The sequence below is a fragment of the Camelus ferus genome, chromosome 21 (genome assembly GCF_009834535.1).
Source record: "Camelus ferus isolate YT-003-E chromosome 21, BCGSAC_Cfer_1.0, whole genome shotgun sequence".
NCBI classification, from domain to species: Eukaryota; Metazoa; Chordata; class Mammalia; order Artiodactyla; family Camelidae; genus Camelus; species Camelus ferus.
The window spans coordinates 18,463,787-18,489,913 of record NC_045716.1 but is presented as its reverse complement, the minus strand read 5'-3'; the positions used below and the strand labels follow the sequence as shown (position 1 = coordinate 18,489,913).

The following is a 26,127-nucleotide window of genomic DNA, read 5'->3' as shown; positions in this document are numbered from 1 at the left end:
CCCTAACGAACTGAATACGGCCGTCCCCGGGGGTCTGGGGGCTCGGTCTCCGGCAGGCGGGTTGAGGAAAACAACCCCAGGAGGGACTGCGGGCTGGTCCCAGGCCAGGAATCGAGGCATCCCCCTGACCGCCATTCGGGGCGGGGGTCGCAGCCCCGCTGGCGATTCCCAGGATCCTGGAAGGGCCGCCGGGCATCTGGAGGCGAAAGGCTGGGGGGGCGTCGGCTGGGGGAAGAGCGGGGCCGCAGACAATGGACGCGGCGGCGGGAGTGGCGGCAGCTGTGGGAACAGCCGGGAGGCGGCACCCGGGAGCGCGCGCTCCCCCGCCCTCTGCACCCCCTGGGCTCTCTCCCCTCCCCCTCGCTCCCTCCCCCCTTCTCCGCCGGCTCCCGATCTGATTCCTGATCCCTGATTCCTTGATCCTCGGTCCCGCCATGGGAGCCTGAGCGCCCCTCATTCCCCCCTGGCCCCCTGTCCCCCGGGGCCCTGAGGGGGAAGAGGCAGCGGTCTGGGACGGAGAGGGGGTGACCAGACTCAGGAGCCCCCCTCTACACCTCCCATCGTCCGTGCTGCCCGTCCGGGAGCGCGGAGTTCCAAGCGACCCGGAGCGCTGCGGATACAAAGGCGCCGGGCCGAGCCGGGCGCCGGCCGAGCCCACCCGGCAGTTCGCAGCGGCGGGTGAGTGCCGGGCCGCGGGGGCGCGGGCAAAGTTTGCAGAAAAAAAAAAAAAAAGAAAAAAGAAACAGAAAGGGGGGACAATCTTGCAAGGGGCCAGGGGGTGCCCGGCCCCCGAGTATGCGGGGTGGCTTATGGGGGAAGGGGAGCGCAGGGCAACCCCTTCCGGTCGGTGCCCCCATTGCACCGCGGAGTGCCCCCCAACTTTGGGGAGAGGAAGGGGCGCGTGGGGAGGGGGCGGAGCCCAGGCCTGGAGAGCCAGGGACTTTCCTGGGCCCGGGGCTCGGGCGGGGGCCTTAATGTTCCCAGGGGAGCCGGTTGAAGCCGGAGACTGGGAGTGTGTATTGAAGGTGGGGGGAGAGGCAGTGGAAGGATCGGAGTCTGGAGGTATTGGCAAGGCGAGGGTGTTTAGGGGTGCATACAAGCCTCAGGAGTGTGAGGGGGGACAAGGGCAGGTATGCGTTCAGGGTGTGATGTGGAGTCTGGGGAGCCGCCCGAGAAGAGTAGAGGGTGTGTGTGTGCAGCTCGAAGATGGGGCTGGAGGCCAGAGACCCGGGCACTGTGTTTCGGGGCCCAGGGAACAGGCACCGGGCTCCCTTTCCCCACTCATATTTATGCTTTTGGGGGACTATGGGCTCTGCATTAGTGAATTTTAAAGGCTTGGAGGCACATCAGTGTGCGTGATTCTTTGTTTTTGTGTGTGTGTGTATATGTGCGCCTTGACGAGCTGCGTGTTCCTGCAGGTGGGCCCCTGGGTTTGGAGACGTAGGTGTTTTCTGTGCCTTGAGTGTGTATGCAGCCAAGGAGCAGCTGACCATGCATCTGCGGTGTGTTGTATGTATTTATGTGTATGCTCTGGGGAAGGGGTGTGTGTCTATGTGTGTGATCTGGGGAGGGTTTTATTGGAAAGAAATATGCAGGTACTGGGAAAGGTGAGTATGGAAGAGCAGAATGGGGCATACCTGAATAGGGGTGTGTGTGTGTGTGTGTGTGTGTGTGTGTGTGTGTGTGTGTGTGTGTGTGTGTGTGTGTGTGTGTGTGTGTATCTCCGTACTGGGAAGGGGTGTGAGTGAATGTGTTCTCTTGTGTAACCTGTGTTGATAGGTAAGTACCAGTGTGTGCCTTAGGTGGTGGGTGTATTTCTGAGTGTGTGTTAGGGGGTACTACCATTTGCCTCTGCAGGCAGATTTTCCTGGCAGAGAGCCCCAAAGGAGGGCTGTCTGGAGCATTCTGAGGCTTCTCGGCTGGCCCTGCCCTGGTCTGAGGGCAGCGCCTTACGTACCTGAGACTTGTGGGTGGGAGTGAGTGGGCCGTCTTACAAGGCGCCTGTTTTGGGAGGTGGGCTTTTCTAGACAAGGATGTGTATTGTGGGAAAGAGAGAACGGGGTTCGGTTGTAGTCCTAGAGGAATCTGGGGGATTGGAAGCGTCAGGGAGAAGAATAAAGAGGACGTCCATCCCCCTGTCGTAGATTGGGTTCTAGTGCTTGGAGAGGCTACATTCTTGGCTTCCCATCCTGAGTTCAGCCCCCTCAGGCCACAGTTCTCTTATAAAGCCATCTTGGAGTCTGCGGCTTCAGAACCCACCAACTCTGCCCTGCCTCTTGGAGCCTACAGTCCCTGAGGAGTCTAGGGATTTGGGTATGGGTTGGAGGCAGGAGGGAGGAGCTGGCTTGAGGACTGAGACCTGGTACAGAACATTCTGGGTTCTCTGACCCATGAGAAGGTAGCCTGGGAGCTCTGGGGAGGGCAGCAGGGGTGATTCTTCAGTACTTTCTGCAAGCGTGTCTGTGTAGTTTATCACACAGTTTCCCTTTTTCCTGATGAGAAACAAGACTGGGATGGAGCTGTGGTCTGGGGCAGGATATGAGGGTGAGGAATAGGGGCTGAGCTTACAAAAAGGGCAGATGTCCCTGTGCTGGGGACAGGGCAGGCGCCCACTGAAGGCTGTACTGTCATCGTAGTGCGGAAGTGGGTGTATCTGTCCCCAGAGAAGCAGCACCTACATGTTCTCTCCCCCACCCACCCCTCCCTCCTTCCCTCCCTCCCTCCTCTCTCTCTGTCTTCTTTTCTCCTTTGGGATGAAGGGGGAAGGGGCTCGCCATCTTTGGGTCAGTATGCCTTGTTTGCCCATTCTCACTCTCAGCCATTTTCCTCCTCCTGTCAGAGGTTGGGTCAAAGCACCCAGTTTTAGGAGCTGAGGCTGTGAATGCATGGGGTCTCTGAGAAATTCCCTAATGGGAGTCCCTAAATGTGAAATCGGAATGTACTCTCTTTAAGCCCTCAGGGCTCCCCCACCTTTCCTAAGCCCTCAGGATAAGAATTGTAGGAGTTAGAAAATGTTGGGACTTGGGGTGGGGCAGAGAGGGAAAAGGCTGGATAAAAAAAAAAAGCATGATTCCCCTGAACCTAACACCTGTCTGGTGGGTAGGGCTCCCAGGGCAAGTGAGGCACGTGCATCCGGGACGGTGTGCTCTGGCCTTGTGCGGTACCTTGTTTACGTCTGTCCCCTCCCTCCATGCGTGATGTACTACACTGGTGGGGGCCGTGCTCTTCCAAGGAGGATGACTTGTGGTCAGACACTAGAAAAGGCCGCTCCTGAAAGTACTTCAGACTGGAATTGGTGGCCACGTTGGCCCCTCCTTCTCCTCTGTCTTGCTCCTGTCCCCTCATTCTCCCAGGGCCAGCCTCTCTGATGTGCCCTCTCTGCTCCTTCTGCTCCTCTGAGGTCTGAGGAAGGGCCCTTTCCCTGGCCCTAGAGCAGGACAGACTTTTATCTGCTTACTTGGTTTCCAAGAGGTCCTTCCCGTTAAAGGGGTGTGAACTTGGCTTACAGAAGCTTCAAGGGGAACAGGGAAGGGCTCTGGGACCCCCCCTCATCCCCTCTGAGTTTGAGGGTCTCTAGTCTTCTTTACTGTTCCTCCCTGAGCTGCTCCCCACACTGTGAGGCCAAAGGGAAGAGTCCAACAGAGTCGGCTGGAATTTGTACTTAAGAGTGTGACATTGGGCAAGTTCTTAAAACCCAGCCTCTTAGATGTCTTAAGACACCATCCTCTCATCCCAGATTGGGCCTTCCTCTAGGAACCCCAGGTTCCCCGCTCCCCTGCTCCCAGTGGCCTCCTTCCCTGGGTTTCAGCTTGCTCTTAAGTTCTGGTTTTGCCACTTCCTAGTTCTGAGACCTCAGATAGGACAGATAACTTTTTGAAGCCTCATCTGTAAAATGGAGTTAATAATAGGCCCTAGTTCTAGGTTTATGAGGATTAAATGAAGTAATATATAGAGAGCACCTCACACAGTGCCTGGCGCATGGGCAAGCCCTCAGTAAACGTTAGCTGGAAGGGTTTGGGTTTCTGATTGATGATTGTTAAGGGGCAAGTTCTGGGTTGGGGAGGAGAGCTAGGCTTTGGTTCTGTGCTCCTTCTGGCAGACCGTGTTGGGCACTGCCTGCTGTCTGCCAGGTGCTGTGTACAGCACAGGGGATGGACGGATGAATAAGATGGGCTTTCACAGGGGAGACGTGCATAAACAGGTTGCTTTACTGTAACCCTGTGAGTACTATATGGAGGTGTGTTCAGGAGGCCGCCGGAGCACAGAGCAAGAATGCTTGGTCCTGGCGTGGGTGTCAGGGAAGGTACCTGGAGGAGAGGTGCCCTTAGCTGGATGTTTTTTAACTGAGATGAAATTACACGTAACATAAAATTAACCATTTTAAAATGACCAGTGGCACTTAGTTTGCCCGCAGTGTTGTGCAACCACCCCCACTATCTAACAACATTTTCATCATCCCAAAAGGAAACCTGCACCCATTCCCTACCTCCCAGCCCCTGGCAGCCACCAATCTGTAGTGTGTCCCTATGAATTTACCTATTCTGGATATTTCATATAAATGGAATTATGCAACGTGTGACCTTTTGTGTCTGGCTTCTCTCACTTAGCATAATCTTTTCAAGGTTCATCCATGTTGTAGCATCAGAACTCCACTCCTTTTCATGGCTGAATCATATTCCACCACGTGGATGGGCCATAGCTGGGTGTAGAGGATGAACTGGGCAGGCAGGGAGGGGACTGAGGAGGGTGCTGTGGGTAGAGGCTGAGCATGAGGGACAAGGAACAGGGGTGTTTGTGAACCACATGCAACTCGGTATTACTGGATCTTGAAGAATTAACTGGGGATTTGGCCTCAGCTTCCCTGCCTATAAAAGGAAGTCCTTTGTGGTTGGTGGGGATGGAAGTATTAGAGAGAGAAGAGGCTGGGATGTTACTCTTCCCAGGGTCTGGGTGGGGGATGAGACTTAAAAACTTGCTCCTTCCTCCTCTTTCCTGGGCAGCTCCCTCCTGAATACACCTACTTTTGTCTGTGTGGGTACCCATCTTCCTGTTTTACTAGGCATCAAATTCCCCTCTCTCTGAATTGACCTGAAATTTCTCTCACGCTCTCCAGGTGGGTAGCCTTGTTCATGGGGAGATGTTGGTAGCAGAGGTGAAGGAGGGGCCTGGGAGTAAATCCTACTCACACCCGTTCCCCAGCAGCTGTCCCCGTTTTATCCTGTCTCTTGCTGATCTGACTTGGGCAACCTTCTGTCACCTACTCTCTTGTGATCTGGAGAAAAATAAGGTGGGTCAGGAAGAATCTCTCCCTCCTTTTCTCCACCTTGCATGGAACAGAGTAGGAGGCAGAGGCCTGGTATGGTGGAGCCCTTTGGAAATTAGGTGTTGCTGTGTTTGTCTGATGCCCCTGGTGAGGCTGGTAATTACAGACATGATAGCTGGGAACGGGTTTGGGAGAAGTGGGCTTAGAGTCAGCAGAGCTGAGGATATCCTGGTAATCAGGGTGGGGCAGTGAGAGGAGAGAGTGGGAAGAAGCTGGGGGCTGGAGTGGGCCAGAGGCTTGGGGCCCCCTTCTCCTACCACTCCACACACAGCTGGGCCTGGGGTCTGCAGGAGCCTGGGAGGTGATTAGAGCCCAGGCCCTGCCCCACTGTAAATGTGGAAGGAGGGAGGGGAAGAGAGGCTGGGGGAATCCAGGAGCCCCTGACGAAAGAGACAGAGTGGGTGAGAGGTTTTGGCTGCTCTCTCAGATGTGGGTGTGGTCTAAGAGAGGGGCCGTCATTTGGGACCTGGGGCCAACACTATAGCCAAAGTGTTGGTTCCATCTTATTCTGAGTGGGGTCTTGCTTCTCACAGTGAGGCTATATGATCAGGGAGTAAAAGGGATTGGCTGGGCACCCTCCATAGGAGAAAGAGGTGGGAACTAACATTTTATCGAGCATCTATTATGAGTCTGACTCCGTGATAGACATTATTTTGTTGAAAACTCAACTTTCTAAAGTTGGCACCATTATCCCCATTTTGCAGCTAAGAAAACGGAGGTTTAGAGAAGGTGAGTGACTCATCCAAGGTTATATAGCCCCTAAGAGTCTGGGCCAGGTCTATCTGATGTCGTTGCTCCTCTGTTTCTCAAAGTGCTCTATCCACTTTGCTCTGCTCTCGTTTCATTTACTTCAGGTTTTGCTCCTATTGCCTTTAATCTTGAATAATTACCCTGTCTCCTGAAAAGCAGACCTGAGTCCAGATGTCAGCCTGAGCAGTAGAGAAGTCTACCCCCGAGGGGAGGGGTCAGTCTGCAGGGGGAGTGGGGTCTTCCAGGGGGAGCACCCCATTGTCAGCAGCCTGGGGCAGGCCTGCCACCTGGGCAGAACCTCCCTGGGACCTGGCCTCTTCCTCTCTGCTGGGTTACTTCACACGTGGGGGTTCCTGACACCATAACCCATGGAGTCCTGTTTGTGATTGGAAGGGACCTGCCCTCATTGTCTGTAGAATTTTCCAGCAACCCCCTAACAACATCCCTCAGACCCCAGAGTGTTTCACCGGAGGGTTCCTGGCTCCCCTAGTCTGGTTGGAAGAGACAGTGTGTGTTTTTGTGTGGGTCTGAGGAGAGGGGCTCTGACTTTTCAGGGAGGGTGGGGGCTGCCCAGGAACAGGTGCTGAGCCCGAGGTGTGAATGCAGTAACTTAAAAAACAACCGAGCTGTGAACAGAAGCACTCATTTTGTCACCTGCTTTCCTCCAGGAGCGGGGTGGCAGATGTAAGGGCTGGGGGATGTTGAGGCTCCTTAGAAAGAGTGAAAACCTCAGGTGGTGGGTTTGTCAAGATGGTGGAGGTTGGTTGGCACTTGGGCCTGTCGGCTGGCTCAGGTTTCTCTATGTAAGAACTGGATGATTTACTAGATCTGAGGCTCTGGACTGAAGCAGGAGAAGGTTTTCAGAATGGGAGACCCTGGCCTGCCGCCCGCACTCCTAGTTACACCTCAGGCCCACCTATGCTTTCCTGACACAAACAGGCCTTGGTCGCCAGTGTCCCCACGTCACAGCTCTCCCCATCCACATGCAAACCTGAGCTTGGCCGGCTCCCCTGCCAGCTGCTTTCTACTTGCTTCTGTTCCAAGGTGGGGGCCGGGTGAGCAGGCTTTGAAAGTCTCTTGGCGTCAGGGATCGTTGAGGCCTCCCTAGGCTGTGAGGAGGCCGAGGCATTTTTGTTTTCCATGAGGGCGGGAGTGTGGAGCGCACAGGAAGTTGGCCTGGGGGTCAGCACAGCTTGTCCACCTTCTCTTGTCACTGTGCTGTTTTCCTTCTTGGCTCTTCCACAGCTTGCCAGGTGGGCAGGTAGGGGCCAGTCCTCTGCCCCAGCTGAGGGAGGGAGATGCTCAGACCCTGGTGGGTGGGAATTGCAGGGCCTGCTCATTGGTGAGAATGGAACAGAGCATCCAGGCATCTAGAAGCCCTGGTTACCTTCTCACCAGCTTAGCATCCTGTCTCCCCTCTGGCCTCCACCTGGGACAGATGCCAAAGAGATTACTCACCCTTTCTACCGCACACTCCTTCCTCCCGCCCAGTGTTCCCTTCCAGGCTGACTGGGAATGGGTCTGGGGGAGGCAGGGAGTGAGGCTTTATGGGGTTTGTGCACGAGCGTATGCTTGTATGTGTGCGGTGTGTTGGGGGCAGGGGCTTTCTGAGAGCTGGGGTGGGGGCGAGGGGTGCCAGAGAGAAGGCAGAGCAGGTCTCTACAGAACCTGCCCGGCCGGGGTGGGTGGAGCTGGGTGGGGCAGGCAGGAGCCATTCCAGGTTTCAGAGGGGGAATATGAGTGTGGGTGTACACGTGTGTGTGTCTGTGTTTAAGTGTCTGTGGATTTGAGGGTACTCAGCCTGCCCCCCTGCTTTAGATAGAGGGAAATTAAGGAAGTAGTGGAGAGGGGCTTGGCTCTGGCGTCCCCAGCTCCTTTTCAGTTAGAATGCAAGCTCAGGTATCCTGGCCAGGAGCCCAGTCCGTGGGCCCTCCCCTGCACTGCTCCTTGCACTGGGGTCTCGGTGCTGAACAGTTGCTCTGGAAGCTTAGACTGTCTGGGTGACCCAGGTCCGGCCCCTCCCCTGCTACTCAGCCCAGTGAGGAGAGGGTTTCTGCCCCCTGCCCTGGGGCCCTAAGGATGGTGAGCTCATGTCTGGGGCTGTCCTGGGAGAGTGCCTGGTTAGCAGGGCGGGGGCGTACGTGGTGCCAGCTTTTGGACTCCTGGGTCGGACTCTTTCCTACCACTCAGTCCACTGAGATCCAGCCATTCTCCCTGGCCTGCTGGACAGCCCTGTCATCCAAGGACACTTTCAGGGTACAGGAATGAGGGCGGGGGCACAATGTCCATCTCAGCTTTGGTCTAGGGCCTCTTTTTGTGGTAGGCAGAACCTGAGCATGGGCATCCTGGGGTGATGGGGGGCTCGTCTGTGGTGTAAGCCGGGATGGGAATGATGGAGGAACGTCAAGCTCCTCAGTCAGGAGTGGTGCAGGAGTGAGGGCAGAAACCACCCTTTATAGGCAGAGGGGCTCTTTGGTTTCAGCTGTCTTAGCTTAGGCCTTTCTTGTCTCTGACCCTTTGTCACTGGTGGGAAGAGAGGTGGGGCAGGAGTCAGTGAATTCTCTCCTATCCTGGCCTTCTTATAGTCTTGGCTCTTCCAAGAACCGGAGTCTGGAAGGAGGCTCATAGAGGAACTCGATCTCACTCTGAGAAGAACATGTCTCAGAGTCAAGGTGTTAGCGAGGTCTTTCTAACAACCGAGGCTTTCTGATGTCGGCTGTTCAGATGTTCTACCATGAGCTAGCCGCTTTCTTTCTCTGGGCCCTGCTTTTTTATCTCTAAAATCTGGGTTTGCACCTCCAAGGCCTCTTCCAGCTCAGCGCTGGAACGTGCTGAGAGTTGGGTGGGTCAATCTGCTGTCTTCTCTGTGGGAGAGACGGGGGTGCGGGGAGTGATGTGGGCTCAGTCAGAGGTACTGGGACCCTCTCCTCCATGGGAGCATGTTAAGTACTGCATTTTCCCCCAACCCCAGACACCTTCTGCCTCCACCAGCGTCTGACCGAGTGGCCTGGATTGAGCACACCTATGAAACTGGCAAAGAGGAAAAACCAAGCGTCTTAAGAGGGACAGTTAGTTGTGACTTTGAATCTGCCTTGCCTCTCACTAGCTGATAACTTGGCAAGGTGCGCTGTCTCTCTGGAGAGACATCTAGCTCCTTGGATACTGGGCTGGGAGATGGGACTCCTGGTGCCACCCAGGAGGGTGGGCATCCAGCACTTGGGGTGGAACTTACAGTGATATCCTTGGACATTGGGGCTGTGGTGGGGGAAGTTTCAGGAGCCACGAGGCTGGGGGCCCATATGTCCACACCTCCTGTGGGCTGTAATGGAAAGAGGGGGCGCAGGGCATATGCAGTAACACCCAGGCTCTTGTGTAGGAATCAGAGACCTTTTTAAAAAATAAAGTATAGTTGATTTATAGTATTGTGCTAGTTTCAGGTGTACAGCATAGTGATTCAGTACTTTTCGGATTATAGGAATCAGAGACCTTTAATGGGCAAGCGTCCACAGACTCCTCTGAAGGAGGGGTCTGAAGAGGTGATTATGCCTGTTTCCCTGTGTCCAGGCAGGACCACCCTTACCTCATCCTGGCCTGAGGAGAGGAAGGCCATTTGTTTAAAAAATGGTCCTATCAGAGCACTGCCCCTGTCGGAGAAAAACTTTTGGCTTCCTGTCTTCTTTCTCATCCTCTTCCCGCCTCCAGCTGGCGCACTGCCCTTTCATGTAATTGTAAACCAACATCAGGGCCTGGGATCACTGGTGTGTTTGCTTATTAGAAGGTGAAATGACGCGTCCCCCTCACAGACCTGCTGGGACTGTGGTCTGGAAGGCGTCACAGCTTTCTGGCACAAATCACATTTTGTGGAAGTGATTACTCAGGTTTGTATATGTTTAGTATCAATAAAGAAACTGCACAGTTTTAAAAAAAAAAACGACTGAGCAGGGGAACTTCTTTGAAGGGGAGAATGCAATCTGACCAGCGTCTTCTGCTGCACCTCTGGCCCGGGGCTCCCAGCCCTGCCCTCCGCAGGGATGAGAGCAGCAGGCACCCTTTTTTGGTGCCTGTTTGTTTCTGCCTCCTCCCCACTTTCTTCTCTGGCCCAGTTGCCCTACTCCCACAGTGCTTTCCCCCAGCCCTGTCCATGGCCTCCTCTTTGCTCTGCCTCCTTTCCCCATCTCCAGGCCTGAAGGAGCAGGGACTGGGTGGTAGGGTGGCCCCTGGCTAGAGCAGCAGGAGAAGGAGGTGGTGACCACAGCTGCCTGCTGCCCAGTCATCGGTCCTCAGCGTGTACCTTGCCTGGGGGTGCCAGCATCTACACCCAAGGCCTTATCCACCTGAGCTGCCCCTGCAAGCGCGGCAGTGGGGAAGGGTCTAGTCTTGGTCTGCCTTTTGGTCAGTACCAACCTCTCCCCTCCAGGCCTCCCACCCACAGCCCAGGGCCTTGCTCCCTCTGCCTGTTGCCAGGTTCTGAGTGTATTTTTTCCAGAGGCCTCCGATTGTTTCCTGAAGAAACCTGATCCCAAAGCTCATACAAAAGCTGGGGCTGCCAGAGGAGAAACCCCATTCTCTACCCCTCTGTCCCTACCCCCCCAATCTCTATAACCTCTCTCCCTTTGGATGCTGGGTATGGGTTCCAGGACCTGGCTGCCATCACCTAGGCAACAGGGGGCTTTGGTTGCCATGGTGATCAATGTGGGAGAAGCTGGGCAGCAGGGACAAAAGCCCCCCCACTCTCTCCCCCCAATCCCCTTAGGATGATACTGAGACACATTCCATTAATTTTATTTCTGAAAGGCTTTGGAGGGGAGAAGGGTCTCCTTTTTGTGACAGGCTCTCTCTTCCCTCCCTCTCTCCTCTCTGGCCTCTTTTTAACCCCAGATAATCCATGGTTGGTTTGAACAGGGGACTGAGTGAGTGTGCTTGTGTGTCTTGGGCGGGGTGGGGGCAAGGTGAAAAGCACTGGGACACATTCCCTTTTATAGCCTCCCACCCCCCAACACCAGAGCCCTCCCTTCCCTGCACCAGTCCGGACTTCCCTCCCCATCCCGGCTTGCCTCCCACATTTCCACTTGTTGATCTCATGCAGTGATCCCCTCCCCCACTCTCCTCCCTGGGAACGCTGCCCACCCGGGAGACCCTCCAAACCCCCATTCCTGAGACTGATTAAACGAGGGGAACTTCTGCCCTTGCCTCTGCTCACCTCCCATCCCTCCCCATGGTGCTTGGATTAGTTCCCTGGGGTCCTTGAGGGGACAGCAGGCAAGGGGTTCAGAAAGTGGGTTCATTTTTGGCCCCTCTGTTTGATAGGGGAGGGAGGAGCACTGTTTTGGTGTTTTCTGGGCACCTTGAGTTGGATTGGTAGAGGTGGGAGAAGCAGGCCAGGCAAGCAGGGTTTATGTTGGTTCTTTAGTAAGTGGCTGGGAGGAAGGCAGCGAGCTCTAGGCTGGAGCGGCTCAGAACAAAGGATTGGGAGGGGACTGGCACCCTTGCCTGGTTTGAAATTTATCTGTAGGGGCAACACAATGGCATCAGCTTCCCTCCTGGGTGTGTTTGAAGTGGTGGTTCTGGTCAGTGGAGAGAGAGAGAGAGAGTGTGTGTGGGGGGGTGGGGGGGGACTTTAGTCATACAAAGCAGCAGGATTTATTTATACCACCTCTTTCCCAAGTCTCGGAGGAAGTGTCTGGGGGTTGGAGGATGAGTGATCCTAGAGCTAGAGTGTATTAATTGCTTAACTTATTACTAGCTGAACAGTTTATAAAAGTACTTCTTTTACCCCCAGGATCCTCACAGCAACCCTGTGAAGTGTGTATCATTTCTCCTATTTCACCGATGAGCCTACCAGGCTGCAAAACACAGAGATGTTAAGTAACTTGTGCGTGATCCCACAGCTTGCTAATGGGAGAATTAGGTTTTGAGCTCAGATCCTCGGGTGCAAATCCCAGGGTCTTTTTGCTGTTGGCTCTGGCAGACATGAGAATCCAGGTTGAGGAGACGGAGAGTCTGGGCTCTGGTGTCTCTGTCTAGACTCCAGTCCACAGCAGTCCTTTCCCTCTTTACTCCTCCACCCCCTCACTCTGTGACCCACTTATTCCCTTTGAACCTCCTGGTGAAATTCAGGTTTTAGGAGGAGGACGAGGAAGAATAGGCTGAACCACAGCAAGAGAGATGCAGGTGATGTGTCTGAACTACATCGCGGGCTAGACCAGAAGAATGGGTTCTTAAGAGACGGAGCAGAGGAGCCCAGTGTGCAATTTGCAGGCAGTGATGAACAGGGTTTGTTTGTGGCAAAGGTGGGGTTTAGGGTTAGGTTAAGGTATTAAGTCTCTGTTCCCTAAGTGTGTCTCTATCAGACACTTGGCCTTGACGTAAGGACGTGGACAAATATCACTAAGCCGTGGCGTGCCTCCGGATAACTCTGTTAGGCGGATAATTTAATGGGTGCAGCATTGATTTCATCTCCCTACAGTCGCTGCAGTTTCCCTTGAGAGTCAGAGAGGCATATTCATTTACTAGGTGGGTATCGGTTACTTGCTGTGCGCCCACGGGAGGGTGCTGGATACAAATACGTATCAATCATGGTTCTCGTTCTCAAGTTACTGGTGGCTCAGTTTAGTTGGAGAAAAGTTAACAACTCCATAAAGCAAACTCATTTTAGTTCTCAATGTAATTGACCTGGTTGGTTTTATTCCTGCCTGGAAATGCTCTAATTCTTGGCTGTATGAGACCCCACTCTTCTGGCCTCTATACTCCTCGGGCCTCGCCTTCTCAGCCCCTCTGCCTGCTCCCTTTCCTCGGGCATGATTACATACTGGGGTTCTCAGGGACCTCTTATTTAACCTTCTCCCTGGGTGATCCTGGCCATTCCCTTGACCTTGCACGCCGTCCAGATCTCTAGCTCAGTCTCTTTTCTGAATCCGGCTCCTCTGACACCCAGCTGACTGTTTGACTGCCTGTCTCACAGCCGTGAACTCAGCACGCTGGAAACCTAACTCACCAGCTTCCTCCGTAGTCTTCCCCCTGCTAATGCCGCTACCACCTCTTCTCTTGCTCAGGCCAGAGACCTTGACACTCCCCTCCCCTTCAGCCAGTCCCCATTAGGGCCTGTGGGTCCTACCACCAATGTATGTCTCAACCGTGACTATTTCGCGCCACTTTCTGCAGCTCCAACTCACGACTGCAGTCTCCTCTTTCCTGTCTCTATTTCTGCTCCCCCCTCCTCCCTTTCTAATCCATGTCTGCATAGCAGGCTTCCATTGCTCTTAGAATAAAACCCAAGCTCTTCCCTCACCTTGCGCTGCCCTCTCTCTCCCTTCCCAGGGATGATGCTCTGCTCTGCTTTCCCCTCCCCTTTGCCTGCTTAACCCCTGCTCTCCCTCTGGTTTGGCTGGCCTTTTCCCAGACTTTTCAGAACCCCTCAGTTTAAAGTAGCCCCGCCCCCCAGACTTGTCTGTCGGGCTCCCCTCCTTGTTCTCCTTTCATCACTGATGTAGTCTGTCCTTTATCCTCACCTGTTTACTTGTTTAGCACACACCTGCCCCCCTGGACTGTAAACTCAGGGTCTGTTCAGCACGTGTACCCAGGGCCTAGCAGGGCACGTGGTTCCTAGAAGGGGCCAAAGAAAGACCTGATGACTCAGTGAGTGAAGACAGGAGATAACCGCTCAGTGCATGGTGATGATGATTGAGGGGGGGCGTCAGGGTCAGAGGGGAAGATGTAACACAGGATGCTGGGGTGGGTGGGGGATTTTGTGAGGGGATGGGGGCTGGGCTCTGAGGAATGAGCAGGGTTTGGGTGAGGGTTAGGGAGGAGGGGAGGAGAGGTCCTGCTCCTCTGCAGAATTAGAGGGTGAAAGTACAGAAGAAAGATGCTGCTTCTCAGCCCACAAATAGCCAGTTAAGCTCCTGACCTTACCTAGTTCAGGAGGTTACGTTTTTGGAGAATGGTTTCTACTCGCCTTCTCCTCCTGCCCCCGCCCCCACCCAGTGTTATCTGTAATTTCCCTCCCTCACCCCTGCCGCACGTGCACACACGCACACAGCCTCAAGGGGAGCAGCCAGCTTGACCTGGCAATAACTATGGGTGTGTTTGACGTAGGTGCTGGGAGACCGTGCCAAGAGAAGCAGTCACAGGCAGCCCCTTGTGGGCACACTCAGAAGTTGTGAGTGGGAGGAAAATGAGTGGAGGGAAAGCAGAGGCCTGGGGTAGCCTCTGGATGGAAGCCACTGCTTTCTGCTAAGGTTTCCACTGTTCTAGCCAGTTGGCCTGGCCAGAACCTGCCCTCTCCAAGTCTTAGTTTCCCGGCTGAGAATGAGAAAGCATTGTCTGGTTCTTCCCTGCAGGGAGTCCAGGGTTGGGTCATTCTGGATGGCCTTTGCTGGCCGTTCTTTCCCCACTCCTGAGCCCTTGGCACATAGTCTAGGGGTGCTCTTTCTAGGAGGCAGGGCAGGAGGAACTGGGCCCAATGGACAGAGCAGGAACCTGGGTGGAATGTTCTCAGGCAGTGGCGAGGCTCACCAGAGCTTCCTGCGCTGCCTTTTGGGGGTGGCCTTCCTCTGTGCCCTGAGCCCACAGGGCGCCCCAGCTGCCCCTAACCAGCTGCTTCCTCTCCTCAGGAGCGCTGCTTGATTTTCTCTGAGATAAGCCCACCCGTCCAGCAAAATAGAGTCCCTCAGGGTGACGGTTGATTTCCTGAAGGTGCCTCTTGGCCTGAAGAAGCCGGTGTTGAAGGAGGTGGCAGTGGGCCCCCCCAAAAGGCCCCAGCCTGTGGCCCTGGAGCGCTACAAGGCGCGGCGTTCAGACGCCATGGACACCGAGTCCCAGTACTCCGGCTATTCCTACAAGTCGGGCCACTCCCGCAGCTCCCGCAAGCACAGGTGGGTGTGTGTGGGGGCGACACAAGCGGTGGGGGTAGGGGTGGGGGCATACACAGCGGTGTTGGGCTGAGGATGGCTGCTGAGGAACCCGGGTCCTCCCCTTGACCTCTGTGGGCCTTCTTCCTTGGCTTCCTGCTGCTGCAGGGACCGCCGGGACCGACACCGCTCTAAGAGCCGAGACGGGAGCCGTGGGGACAAGTCAGTGACCATCCAGGCTCCAGGGGAGCCCCTGCTGGACAACGAGTCCACGCGAGGGGATGAGCGGGTGAGTGTTGAGGGGATGAGGTCTGGGTCAGGTGTTTCCAGACTGCCCTTTGGGAAAGCTGGAGGTCCATCGGAGAAGGGAGGGTCTCTTCAGACAGAGGGCAGATCAGGGAGGGCAACTTGTGTCCCAAAGTAGGACCCTGTTTCAGTAGAATTCAGGGAATTTCAGCCGAGATCCCTTTGGAAGCAGCAGCCTCTTCTTTCCTTATCTCTGGAGAGGTGAAGTGGCCTGGGCTGTGTCAGGGGAATTGCCTGGGCTCGTGCCAGCCAGTTAGACAGCCTGGGAATCTAGAGTTGGGGGGCCATGGTGGGTGGGGCGTGGCAGCCCTAAGTTTTCCTTGAACCTAAAGGCATGGACTTTCCTGCGCCCTCTGGTGTAGGCCTGTGGAATAGCAACACTTGGTCTTAGAGGAGGTGCAGGCCGAGTGGATGGGGAAAGGGGAGGGAGGAGAAGTGAGGCTGGGAGGTGGAGGGGGTCCCTGGAAGAGAGTTCTCCAGGACAGGGTGAGCATGAGCATGTTGCTCCTGCTCTAACCTCTCTGGCCCACTGTACGCACCTGGTAGAGAGGTCCGGAGGCAGAATACAGTGCTTGACTAGAAAAGAGGCAGGATTTGAGATGACCCTGAGGTTGCTCATGTCTTGTTCCTCCTTTTCTTTCTTCCTGGGAGCATCTTAGGGACGTGGAGACTTCATAAGACTTCCCTGTGACACACTGGGCATTCCTGGGTCTTGGGAGCAGATCAGTACCTGAAGGAAACGTTCTTTCTCCCTCTTTCCCAATCTTGTCTTCTCCCGGGGACCTGGCCTCTTGAATTCTCGAAGTGACCCTGAGACATGGTCAGCTCATCTGTTGCTGTGACCAGGCCCTTGATGCTTGGAGAGCGTAGGCAGTGTGGCTGGGGTCACACTAGGGTTCCCTGAGCTGAAAGCAGGCAGTGCCTCCACTTTCCATCTTCAGGTCAGACTCTTCTCCTGTCCTCAGAGAGGAGATTCCTCCACCCTTGGTCACTGACCATGCTAAGCTGTCTCCTACCCTCCCCATCCTGCATTTCAGTCCTGTAGCCTGAATCCCCAGGCTGTCAGAATGTGATTCCATGTCCACAGGTTGTCCTTGAGTTAAGCCTGTGGGCACTGATGGCCGCTGGTGGTCTTGGGGCTCCTCAGTAGGGTGGTGTTCAGCCTCTGCAGAGAAACAGCTTGAGTGGACCACACTCAGAAGGGCACCTGGGGACCTCAGCCTATCCACGCACTTGCCTCCAGGAACAGGCAGCCTCTGTGGGCATTCAGGTGGCCCAGTAGAGTCGGCCCCTGAGTTTGCACTGTGTCTCGCTTGCCCTGCAGTAGTCACTTGCCTTCCTCATCCCTTCCTCCCAGCACCTTCTTGTCACCACGCTGCTTTTGTCAGGTCACTCTCTAACCAGAAACCTTGGGTGGCTCTCGATACCTGGGGAATAGATGCCTGTTGCGTAGCCTGGTCTTGCAGGTGGCCGCTCAAGCTTGCCTGCTTTGCCTGGCCAGTCTGACCTCCGATCCCAGTCACTGGCTGAGCAGCTCCCTGGCGACTGTCTTGTACTCTCTCCTCCGAGGGTGCACCTGCAGTTTTTTCCTATCTCACTGACGGCGTGAAGCTCCCCGAGGGCCCAGGTCTCAGATATCCCATCCCTGCGGGGACCAGGCTTAGGCAGTCAGTGGAGCTTGGTAAATACATCGATGGCTGCATATTTGTTGTTTACCCTCTTTCTCCCTTCTCGTGCTTTCTTTCTGTCCTCTTTCCTCTTACCTTTTCTCCTGTGTTCCTCCCTCCTCCTCCTCTCCTCTCCTCTCCCCATCAGTTGTTGCGGCCCCTCCTGCTGTAGGACGACAACTGGGGGGAGACGACCACAGTCGTAACAGGCACCTCGGAGCACAGCATCTCCCACGATGACCTCACACGCATCGCCAAGGACATGGAGGACAGTGTCCCGCTGGACTGCTCCCGGCACCTGGGTGTGGCAGCGGGGGCCACGCTGGCCCTGCTGTCTTTCCTCACGCCTCTGGCTTTCCTGCTGCTACCCCCACTGCTGTGGCGGGAGGAGCTGGAGCCGTGTGGGACGGCCTGCGAGGGCCTCTTCATCTCTGTGGCCTTCAAGCTGCTCATCTTGCTGCTGGGCAGCTGGGCCCTGTTCTTCCGCCGGCCCAAGGCCTCGCTGCCCCGTGTCTTCGTGCTGCGCGCCCTGCTCATGGTGCTCGTCTTCCTGCTCGTCGTCTCCTACTGGCTCTTCTATGGCGTGCGCATCCTGGACGCCCGGGAGCGTAGCTACCAGGGCGTGGTGCAGTTTGCCGTGTCGCTGGTGGACGCCCTGCTCTTCGTGCACTACCTGGCCGTGGTCCTGCTGGAGCTGCGCCAGCTGCAGCCTCAGTTCACACTCAAGGTGGTGCGCTCCACCGACGGGGCCAGCCGCTTCTACAACGTGGGCCATCTCAGGTATGGGCGCGTGGGAGCAGGTGGACGGGCGTGGGGAGGAGGCCGGGGGACTGTCGGGCAGGAAGGTGTGATGGTGGGGCTGGAGGGGGTTGGTAAGAGGGCTGTGTGGGAAGGAGTTGTGTACTCTGCACGTTGTAGGTTTTCAACAGCGTTTGCTGCCTGATGGAGGGGTCATACTCAGAGTCCTGGAGCAGCCTGGGGCGAGAGTTACAAGTTGGGAGTGAACAGATGAACAGACAGTTAAAGATTGGGGATCTTAGAGAGGGATGGACCAAAGAGGAGAACGGTGTGGGGCGTGAACAGGGCCTTTTTGGAATCACTTTTCCTGCTCTTTCTTGAAGGCACAGCCTCTTGGGGGCACTCAGTGAGTGGTCACTGAGATGAGCTGGCCAGAGGAGGGACCCCCCCAGAGGAAAAGATAATGAAGAGATCTCTTTAGCCTCTCCAGGCTTGCGGGCAGGATATTCCCCAGGCCATCCAGAGTTTCAGTAGCACCTCTTGGTCCTGTGGCAAACCCTGGGGGGAATGCTGGAGGGGAGGACCCTTGGCTGGGGACTCTTGCCCAATGCCCTTTCTCCCCTGGGCTTCAGTGTGGCAGGGAAGGACTAGCAGGCCCAGCCCTGGGGAAGGCTTGGGAGCCTGGTAAGTAGACCTCAGGCCCTGAGCCAGGCTTCTTGGAAGCAGCTTGTCCCTGTCCTGTGTCCTTTCCTGCCCTGCCAACCTGCCCTGATGTGTCCTTTCCCCCGCGCCCCTTGTCTGTCCCTTCTCCCTCCCCCTCCTGCCGTCTCCCCCACAGCATCCAGCGCGTGGCAGTGTGGATCCTGGAGAAGTATTACCATGACTTCCCTGTCTACAACCCTGCCCTCCTCAACCTGCCCAAGTCCGTCCTGGCCAAGAAAGTGTCTGGCTTCAAGGTGTATTCCCTCGGAGAGGGTGAGCAGCCCTGCTCCTCCGCCTCCTGCTGGCTTCCCAGGCAGGACTCCCAAGTTCCTGCTCCCATTTCTCATTCACCCTTCTCCCTTGCTTTCTCCTCTCCCTAGCCCATGTCCCAGTCCCTTCTGTTCTGTCATTTCCCTTGACTCCAGGTGGCTGGTCTTAGCTGCTGATTCTACTTGCTGTCCCTTTATGCTACGGTGTGTCCCCTTAATCTGGCTCCTCTGCATCCGCTCATCAGCCCTGATCCTAAGCCCGCGCTCTCTGAGCTCCAGAATCTCCTGCGCTGGGGAGGAACGTGTGCAGGACTCCTGCCCTCCAATCCTCTCCTTGTTGCTTCCCTGTGGGCCTCTCCTAGACGCGGCCAGGAGGGCTGGGGTTGGGAGGTACTGCTGGTGGGTGGACACGGCTTCCTCTGGACGGGTCAGGTTGCTGGCTCCAGACTTCCTGGAGTGGGAATCAAGGCCACGCTCCAAAGTGACCATCCCCTGTGTCTCCTGCTCCTGTGCAGAAAACAGCACCAACAACTCCACGGGCCAGTCCCGGGCTGTGATCGCGGCGGCTGCCCGGAGGCGGGACAACAGCCACAATGAGTACTACTACGAGGAGGCCGAGCACGAGCGGAGGGTGCGCAAGCGGAGGGCCAGGTGGGTCCCTGGGGGACGAGGGGGCACGGGGGGCTGCTGGGTGCGGATAGGCTGGGGAGAGGAAGACCACCCGGCTTCTGCAACTGCCGAACTCTACAAGCCATGGTGATGCGGGTGGGGTGTGTGCCTCCGTTCTCTGTTGCTGCCTTGACCAGTCAGCAGGAATTCAGTGCCGCAAAACAGCCCACATTTATGGGTCCACAGTCCCGAGGGTCAGGTGCATGTGAGCTGGACCCTCCACTCAGGTCTCACGGACTGAGATCAAGATAATTCTCATCTGAGCCTGGGTCCGCTTCCAAGCTCACTGGTTATTAGCAGAATTGGTTCCCAGTCACCTGGACCCATAAATAGTTCACTGTTTCCTTGAGGGCAGCAGGAACAGGTCTCTCTCTGACATCTGCCACCAGCCAGAGAAAACTGCTTTCAAAGGGCTCATGTGATGAGATCAGGCCTGCCAGGATAATCTCCTTATTTTAAATTCAACTGACTTGGCACTTTCATTACATCGGCAAAACATACTGAGATGATGATGATGATGATGATGATTTTTACTGCGACGAGATTATTGAATAACCAGGGGATGGGGATCTGGTGGAGGTGGAGGGGGGCGTTTGAATTCTGCCTACACAGTGGGGTGGGGACCATCAAAGGACGTGAGCCTCCCCTGCAGCAGCGGGGACTGACGCTACCCTGGGCCTCCTTCCAGTAGATCTTGTGGGCTTGCTCGGCAGATGGTACATTTTTACCTGCAAAAAATGAGATTCCTAGTGCTCACATCTCAGTGAATTCTTAAACACTGTCCTCACTCCTCCCTTTTTCGTGTTCACATTGTTATGTGAACCTAGGTGATGCCTGAAGAATCTCTCTTGGTCTTACTACTGCTAGGACCCACCTTGGTCTGTCAGGATCGCCACGGGGGGAGGAGCAGAGGGTTTCAGGACTCTACTCTTCCTCCCACATGAGCTCCAGGCTTCCAGGGAGGAAGGTAGCTCTTACCCTGTCCTTACATGGGGATGATGTCCCTGCAGTAGATCGAAGATCAGCAGCCCCATTTCTGTGACATTCCAGCAAGTTTCCAGTTGTCTCAGAGAAGGCCCCGGGAAAGGAAACCAGAAGTGTTCCCTGCCTCCTCTCCCCTCTGCTCTGACTAAGGTCTTTGGATCTCCTGTGCTGCCACCACCGTTTTGGTTCACAGGGGACCCTTTCCTTCTCCATTACTTTGGTTGTAACCCGGAGAAAACTTCTTCCCTTAGTTCACCCTGAGACAAAAGGATCTTTCCGAAAGGAACTTTACTGAGACACTCAGGGGAAGCAAAAGAATAAACAGAGACACTGGTGAACTCACACATCCACAAATTATCTTAGCCCAGAATCCCATCCTGAGCTACTTTGAGTCCCCCGGTTCTGGGTGTCCGGGTACTCATGTGGGTTTGTGTGCCTCTATGCTTTTAACATAAATTGGCTTCTTTTTCCTGCTTCCCCCTCACACTGTGTTTTTGAGGTTCCCCCTTGTCCGTAATATCTGGTTTGTTGCATCTTGTCGCCACACAGTATTCGGAGAATACTCCCATCCTAACCAATATTTAGATTATAGTCATCTTCCTAATATTTTCCATTTTGATAGATAAGTAGTACCTTTTTAGCATTTTTATCCTTTGTCTAATTAGTATCCAGTGACTAGTCCATCTGTCTGTCAGCCTTTCAGGTCTCTTATGAATTGTTGTTCACTTCTGGGCCCATTTTCTGTACTGTTTACTTTTTCTTTCCTGATTTGTAGCACAGTTTTTGCATTGCCTTGGCCCACCCCAGGTACTGATCAAGGTTGCCCAGGCTGTCATGGTTGAGTAGACATCTGTCATCTCGTCGTAGTTGTATCTATTACTCACTGAAGTGCAATCTGAGGGTCTTAATTAAGAAGGCTTTTTATAGGGTTGGGTCCATAGTTGTCTGTCTGGGTTTGACACTAAATTGTCCTGTTTGGGTCCCTGGGCTGAGCTCACTGAGCTCTCCTATCTCTAGTTGGGGGAAAACCCTTCCCCTCCCCTCAGCCACACACATGCGCACTCTCATGCACACACAAAGCTCCCAAAGCCCGGTTCTTGGCTCCAGTTGTGTGTGTGGCTTCAGGGAGCGCACAGAGGCCTGGCCTCACTCAGGCTGCTGGAGGATTGAAGCTGGGGGTAAGATGAGAGGTGGACATCTGGTCCACACCCCTCATGTCCCCCAGGCTTGTGGTGGCAGTGGAGGAGGCCTTCACTCACATTAAGCGGCTGCAGGAAGAGGAGCAGAAGAACCCCAGGGAGGTGATGGACCCCCGGGAGGCAGCCCAGGCCATCTTCGCATCCATGGCCCGTGCCATGCAGAAGTACCTTCGGACCACCAAGCAGCAGCCTTACCACACCATGGAGAGCATCCTGCAGCACCTGGAGTTCTGCATCACGCACGACATGACGCCCAAGGTAGGCGGGCTCTGCTCCCGGCATCCTTCCTCCTCCCCAGTTCTGGCCCTTCCTTTTCACCTCCTTCTCCCTTATTCTCTCACTTCTTGCCTTATCCTCCACCCCCTCTCATCTCCACCTCCTTATCGTCTCTTCTCTCATCCCTACGCCCTCCACCCCATTTCTGCATGGAGTAAAGTTCTTAGGTAGCGAGGAGAAGAGGGAGTTTCAGGACTGTTTCGGGAATGGCTGAGACCTATTGCTCGTCTCTGCGGGGCCTCTGGAACTTCCCGATCCAAAGTCCCACCTTTCCCCCTCACCTCCACTGGGTGTTCTTTGCTCTGTGCTCTTTTTGAGCCATTCCCACCCTTCAGCAATACGGCCAGCTCCCCAGAATTGCCTTCCCTGAGCCATCCTTGGGGATCAGGTGACTAAAGATGTGGCACTTTAACTGTGACACCTTTAGCTTTCTTCGAGTGCAGACTCACATGAGCAGCAGGGAGAGGAAGGATGAGGGAGGACTTGCCCTGGTCACAGCATGGTGCTGGGGAGGAGCAGAGGGTGAGGGGTCGGGAGACCTGAGTACCAGGCTCGACCCTGAAGAGCCACATCATCTCTGTGGGCTCCCGCTCCCTCATTTATAAAACAAGGGTTTGAAGCAGATGATCTTGGGCCCCTTCCTCCTCTAACATTCCAAGACCGTATGCAGACAGTGCACCTGGGGACATCTTGGTCATCCTTGGAATCTGTACCCTGGGGGTGGAGGACGGCAGGTGGGTGGGAGAGCTTCCTGCAAAGTCCCTTCTCCCCTCCTCAGGCCTTCTTGGAGCGGTACCTGGCGGCCGGGCCAACTATCCAGTACCACAAGGAACGCTGGCTGGCCAAACAGTGGACATTGGTGAGCGAGGAGCCGGTGACCAATGGGCTCAAGGATGGCATCGTTTTCCTCTTGAAACGCCATGACTTCAGCCTGGTGGTCAGCACCAAGAAGGTCCCGTTCTTCAAACTCTCTGAGGAATTTGTGGATCCCAAGTCGCACAAGTTTGTCATGAGGCTGCAGTCTGAGACCTCGGTGTGACTGTGCACCAGCGGGGGAGTGGGAGACCCGGGGGCTCCTGAGGGCGGTGCTGGGGGCTTGGCTCTCTGCCCTGCCGCATTCCTGCCGCCTTCTTCCTCTTGCTCTGGTTTTTTTTTTTTTACTTGAATTAACTCCCCTCACACCCAACCTGTCTCCTCCCCCTTCCTTATTTACCCCACATGAACCTGGAGAGCCATCCTGCTGTCAGCGGTACCTGGGACGTTCCCTCCCCCTTATTTCACCCCCTCACTTTTGTATCGCTCCAGGCACTGCAGGAATCAGTGCCTCTCGCCCTCTCCTTTCCCCCGGGGACCGTCTCTTCTCCAAGGGCACAGGGCCCACCTGAGCCCCACTCTCGAACCCAGGGTTCTTGCAGCAGTTCTCTCCAGGGCCCCCCAAAGGGTTTCTCTGGGAACATAGACTGACTCCAGAGAGCATGGTGCCAAACTCTTGGGCAGCGCTGCCTGCGGCCTCCAGGCGGCAGGTGGACCTGCTCCTCCTGCCTGCTCACCCCACCCGCGGCAAACCTGGAGTTCATGGGCACAGATCCTTGTGCATCCTCCCACACATCCCCAGAGGGCTTCCTTGCCAGGTCATTCACTTCTGTCTGTTAGAGCCTCTCTCCTCCATCCACACATATTCAGAGCAAGGGAGGATCCCATCCTGTACCCTGAAATCTCCACCTTCTGTTTCTGATTTGTGTGGCCATGTGTGGTCATAGGCAAACAGGCGGGACCCCTCTGTGGCCACTTTTCCTGGGCTCTGGGGGACAGTACCTTCCATCCAATGGGTCTTTCCTAGGCAGCCCCTGAGGTCAGGGTGGGAGAGACCCCGTGAACATCACTGACCCCCACCCTCTGAACCTGCCTGCACCTTTGTTTCTGGCGTGATCGGGCGGATCTCCCTGTTCCCAGGGAAGGACGGCACGTAGACTCCTGTGCGGAATTAGTGGCTTGCAGACCCTGGCCCCCGCCAGTGGTCTTAGATGAACGTTTTTCTTTCCTTCACCAGCCCCCCCCAGTCCTGCTGTCTCTTCTCTCAGCTCCAGAGACCTGTTGCCTCATCTCTTCTTGGGGGGGGAGCCAGCAGCTCCTCCTCACCCCCTGCCTTAAGTCCACTTCTTTGCCTCAGGGGTCTCTTCCTTGGCCGGCCAGGGTCCCCCTCCCCTCCCTGCCTGGTTTTCTGGGCTCTGGTCTCCCTCTGTGTTGGGGTGAGGGACCGAGATTGCTGCCTTTGATGGGTACTCAGCCCCTCATCCCTTTTAGCTCCCATAGTCTTTGCGCCCAGTCTGAATTCTTGAGAACCTTTGGTTTCATTTTGAGGAAATTCGCTGGACTTCTAATACTTAATTTCAATGTAACTCTGAGCCTTTAAATCAAACACCTTTAAATTCTGTAGTTTTGGCCAAGGGAGATAGAACTAAGAAGTACCTGAATACCTCCATCCGGAACCCATGTGGGGGAACATTCTGGTGGCTGGAGCAGCCCCCTGGGCCAGTCCTCAAAGCAACTCACACTGCCCCTTGACAGGCCCTTCCTTCCCCTGGAAAACTCACTGGTCTGGCCTTGCAGCGTGCACCCTGGGCTAAGATCCGCATTGGCCTCTTACCAGGGAGGCTTCCCCTAGGTGTAGTGGCAGCCCTGGGCCTTATGGAGCCTGGTGATTGCTTCTCCTGTTGTCCTTTCTGAAAAAGCACATCTGCCCACACACCACTTACGGAGAAGGGCTCTTCAGCCAGTACGTGCTTTGTCCACACCAGGGTGGGTCAGGGGGCTGACTTAGGCAGGGCCTCGAGGTCAGCTGTGGGCTGGGGCTGTGGGTTTTGGGATAGGCCTGAGTGAAACATGTCCTGTCCTGGGGTTCCGGAGAAGGTATTTTTTCTTCTCTTCAAGGCCTGGTTTCAGAGGAGTCCCTTCTGGGTCACATTTCTGAATACCTCACTATCCTGGAAAATGGGGCCTGGATGGTGATTGGGGTCACTGCCTTTGTGGGCAGGAGTGGAATGTGGGATGTGTTTGAGGAACGAGTTGGGGTGGGAAAGGGAAAGTATTTGGGATCATGGTTGCTGCCCTGGGTTAGGGGCGGGGGAGTGTTTATTTTAAGAACCTGCCATGTTTTTAATCACTGTGATTTTTTCATTCCTTTTTCCTAAAACAAAAAGAAATTCCCCCCCCACCTCTCTTTCGAAGCACTAAGGGCTGTGACTGAGAATAGTTGTGTTTGGTCCTTTGCGTCAGAACTGTGGTATCTTTGTCTTCTTTGATTATTGTTATTATTATTTTTTAAAATGTCAGGATGAATTGTCAAGTGTACGGCTGTGTTTGTCTTGTGCGTCTCCTAAACGGGGAGTTGTCTTCATGCTGTGAACCGCTGTGGGGCGCGCAGCTGCCTCAGTCCCTCTGAGCAGTGTCCCCCACCCGCCTGTCCCATCACAGGCTGGATTTTCTCATCCTTCCCTGGTGGGGTGTGCCCACTCGCTCCCACCCCCACCCCACACACCACCAGCAGGGATGCTGTGCCTGGGGCTCAACAGTGCTCTTTTCTGTGACCATGTGGCACCCTGGCTCACCCCCGCCACACCTCCCAGGCCTTCCCTTTCATCACCTCAGAAGGCTCGTCCTCCTTCCCTCCGTACCAGGACACGGTGCCTCAGTGCTCCACCTACCTCGCCACTCTGCCGCTGTCCCCACTGGCACTTTCTCTTCAGCTGCTCTCCATGCTCTTTGTTTCTCTTCTTGTTGATTTCCCTTCAGTCTCTCCTTTTCCTCCCCATCCCCTCCATGTCAGCCCCTGCCTCTTCACCTACCCATCCCTGCCTCAGTCCTGTTCCAAACTCGACTCAATACCTGTGAGGAGACATTGGGATCCCTTCTCATCTGAAACATCTGTTTTCCATGTTTGTGCTTCTTTCCTCTGTTGGGCCCGGATGAGCTCCCTTGCCCCTCCATGGTGTCTGTCAGTCTGTCTGTCTTCTCTTTCGTCTGCCCTCCACACGGGGCAGCATCTGCTGATGGATTCGGTCCTGGTGTATGATTGTTGTGATTTGTTCTTCCGTGCGTGAAAGGAAGGGGACTTTTTGAGTTCCTTCCAAGTGAGATTGTAAATGTAGAATTTTCCATTGTTGGATCTAGATTTTTTTTTTCCTTTTTTGGGTTACAGAGCTGAGACCTTGTGCATGCATGTAGAAAATTGTAAAATGTAAATTCTTTTTTTTAATATATAAAAAGCTTGTTTTTACAGTTTGCAGTGGATCTAAACATTATTGCAATTTTAGGGATTTTTTTTTCTTAAACATAGAAACTAAAACTGTACAAAATTTTTTTTTATATAAAATAAAAAATTTGACTTTTGTGGGG

General features: G+C 55.0%; 1 protein-coding gene across 1 annotated transcript; it reads left to right on the top strand.

The window, feature by feature from the left end:
* VANGL2 (VANGL planar cell polarity protein 2) lies at positions 1-26,127 on the top strand. The gene is made up of 8 exons (XM_032463910.1): positions 1-678; positions 14,686-14,946; positions 15,091-15,211; positions 17,068-17,675; positions 18,472-18,608; positions 19,120-19,255; positions 21,483-21,714; positions 22,511-26,127. Exons 2-8 carry the CDS (start codon positions 14,876-14,878, stop codon positions 22,769-22,771), a joined length of 1,566 nt encoding a protein of 521 aa, XP_032319801.1. The 5' UTR covers positions 1-678; positions 14,686-14,875; the 3' UTR covers positions 22,772-26,127.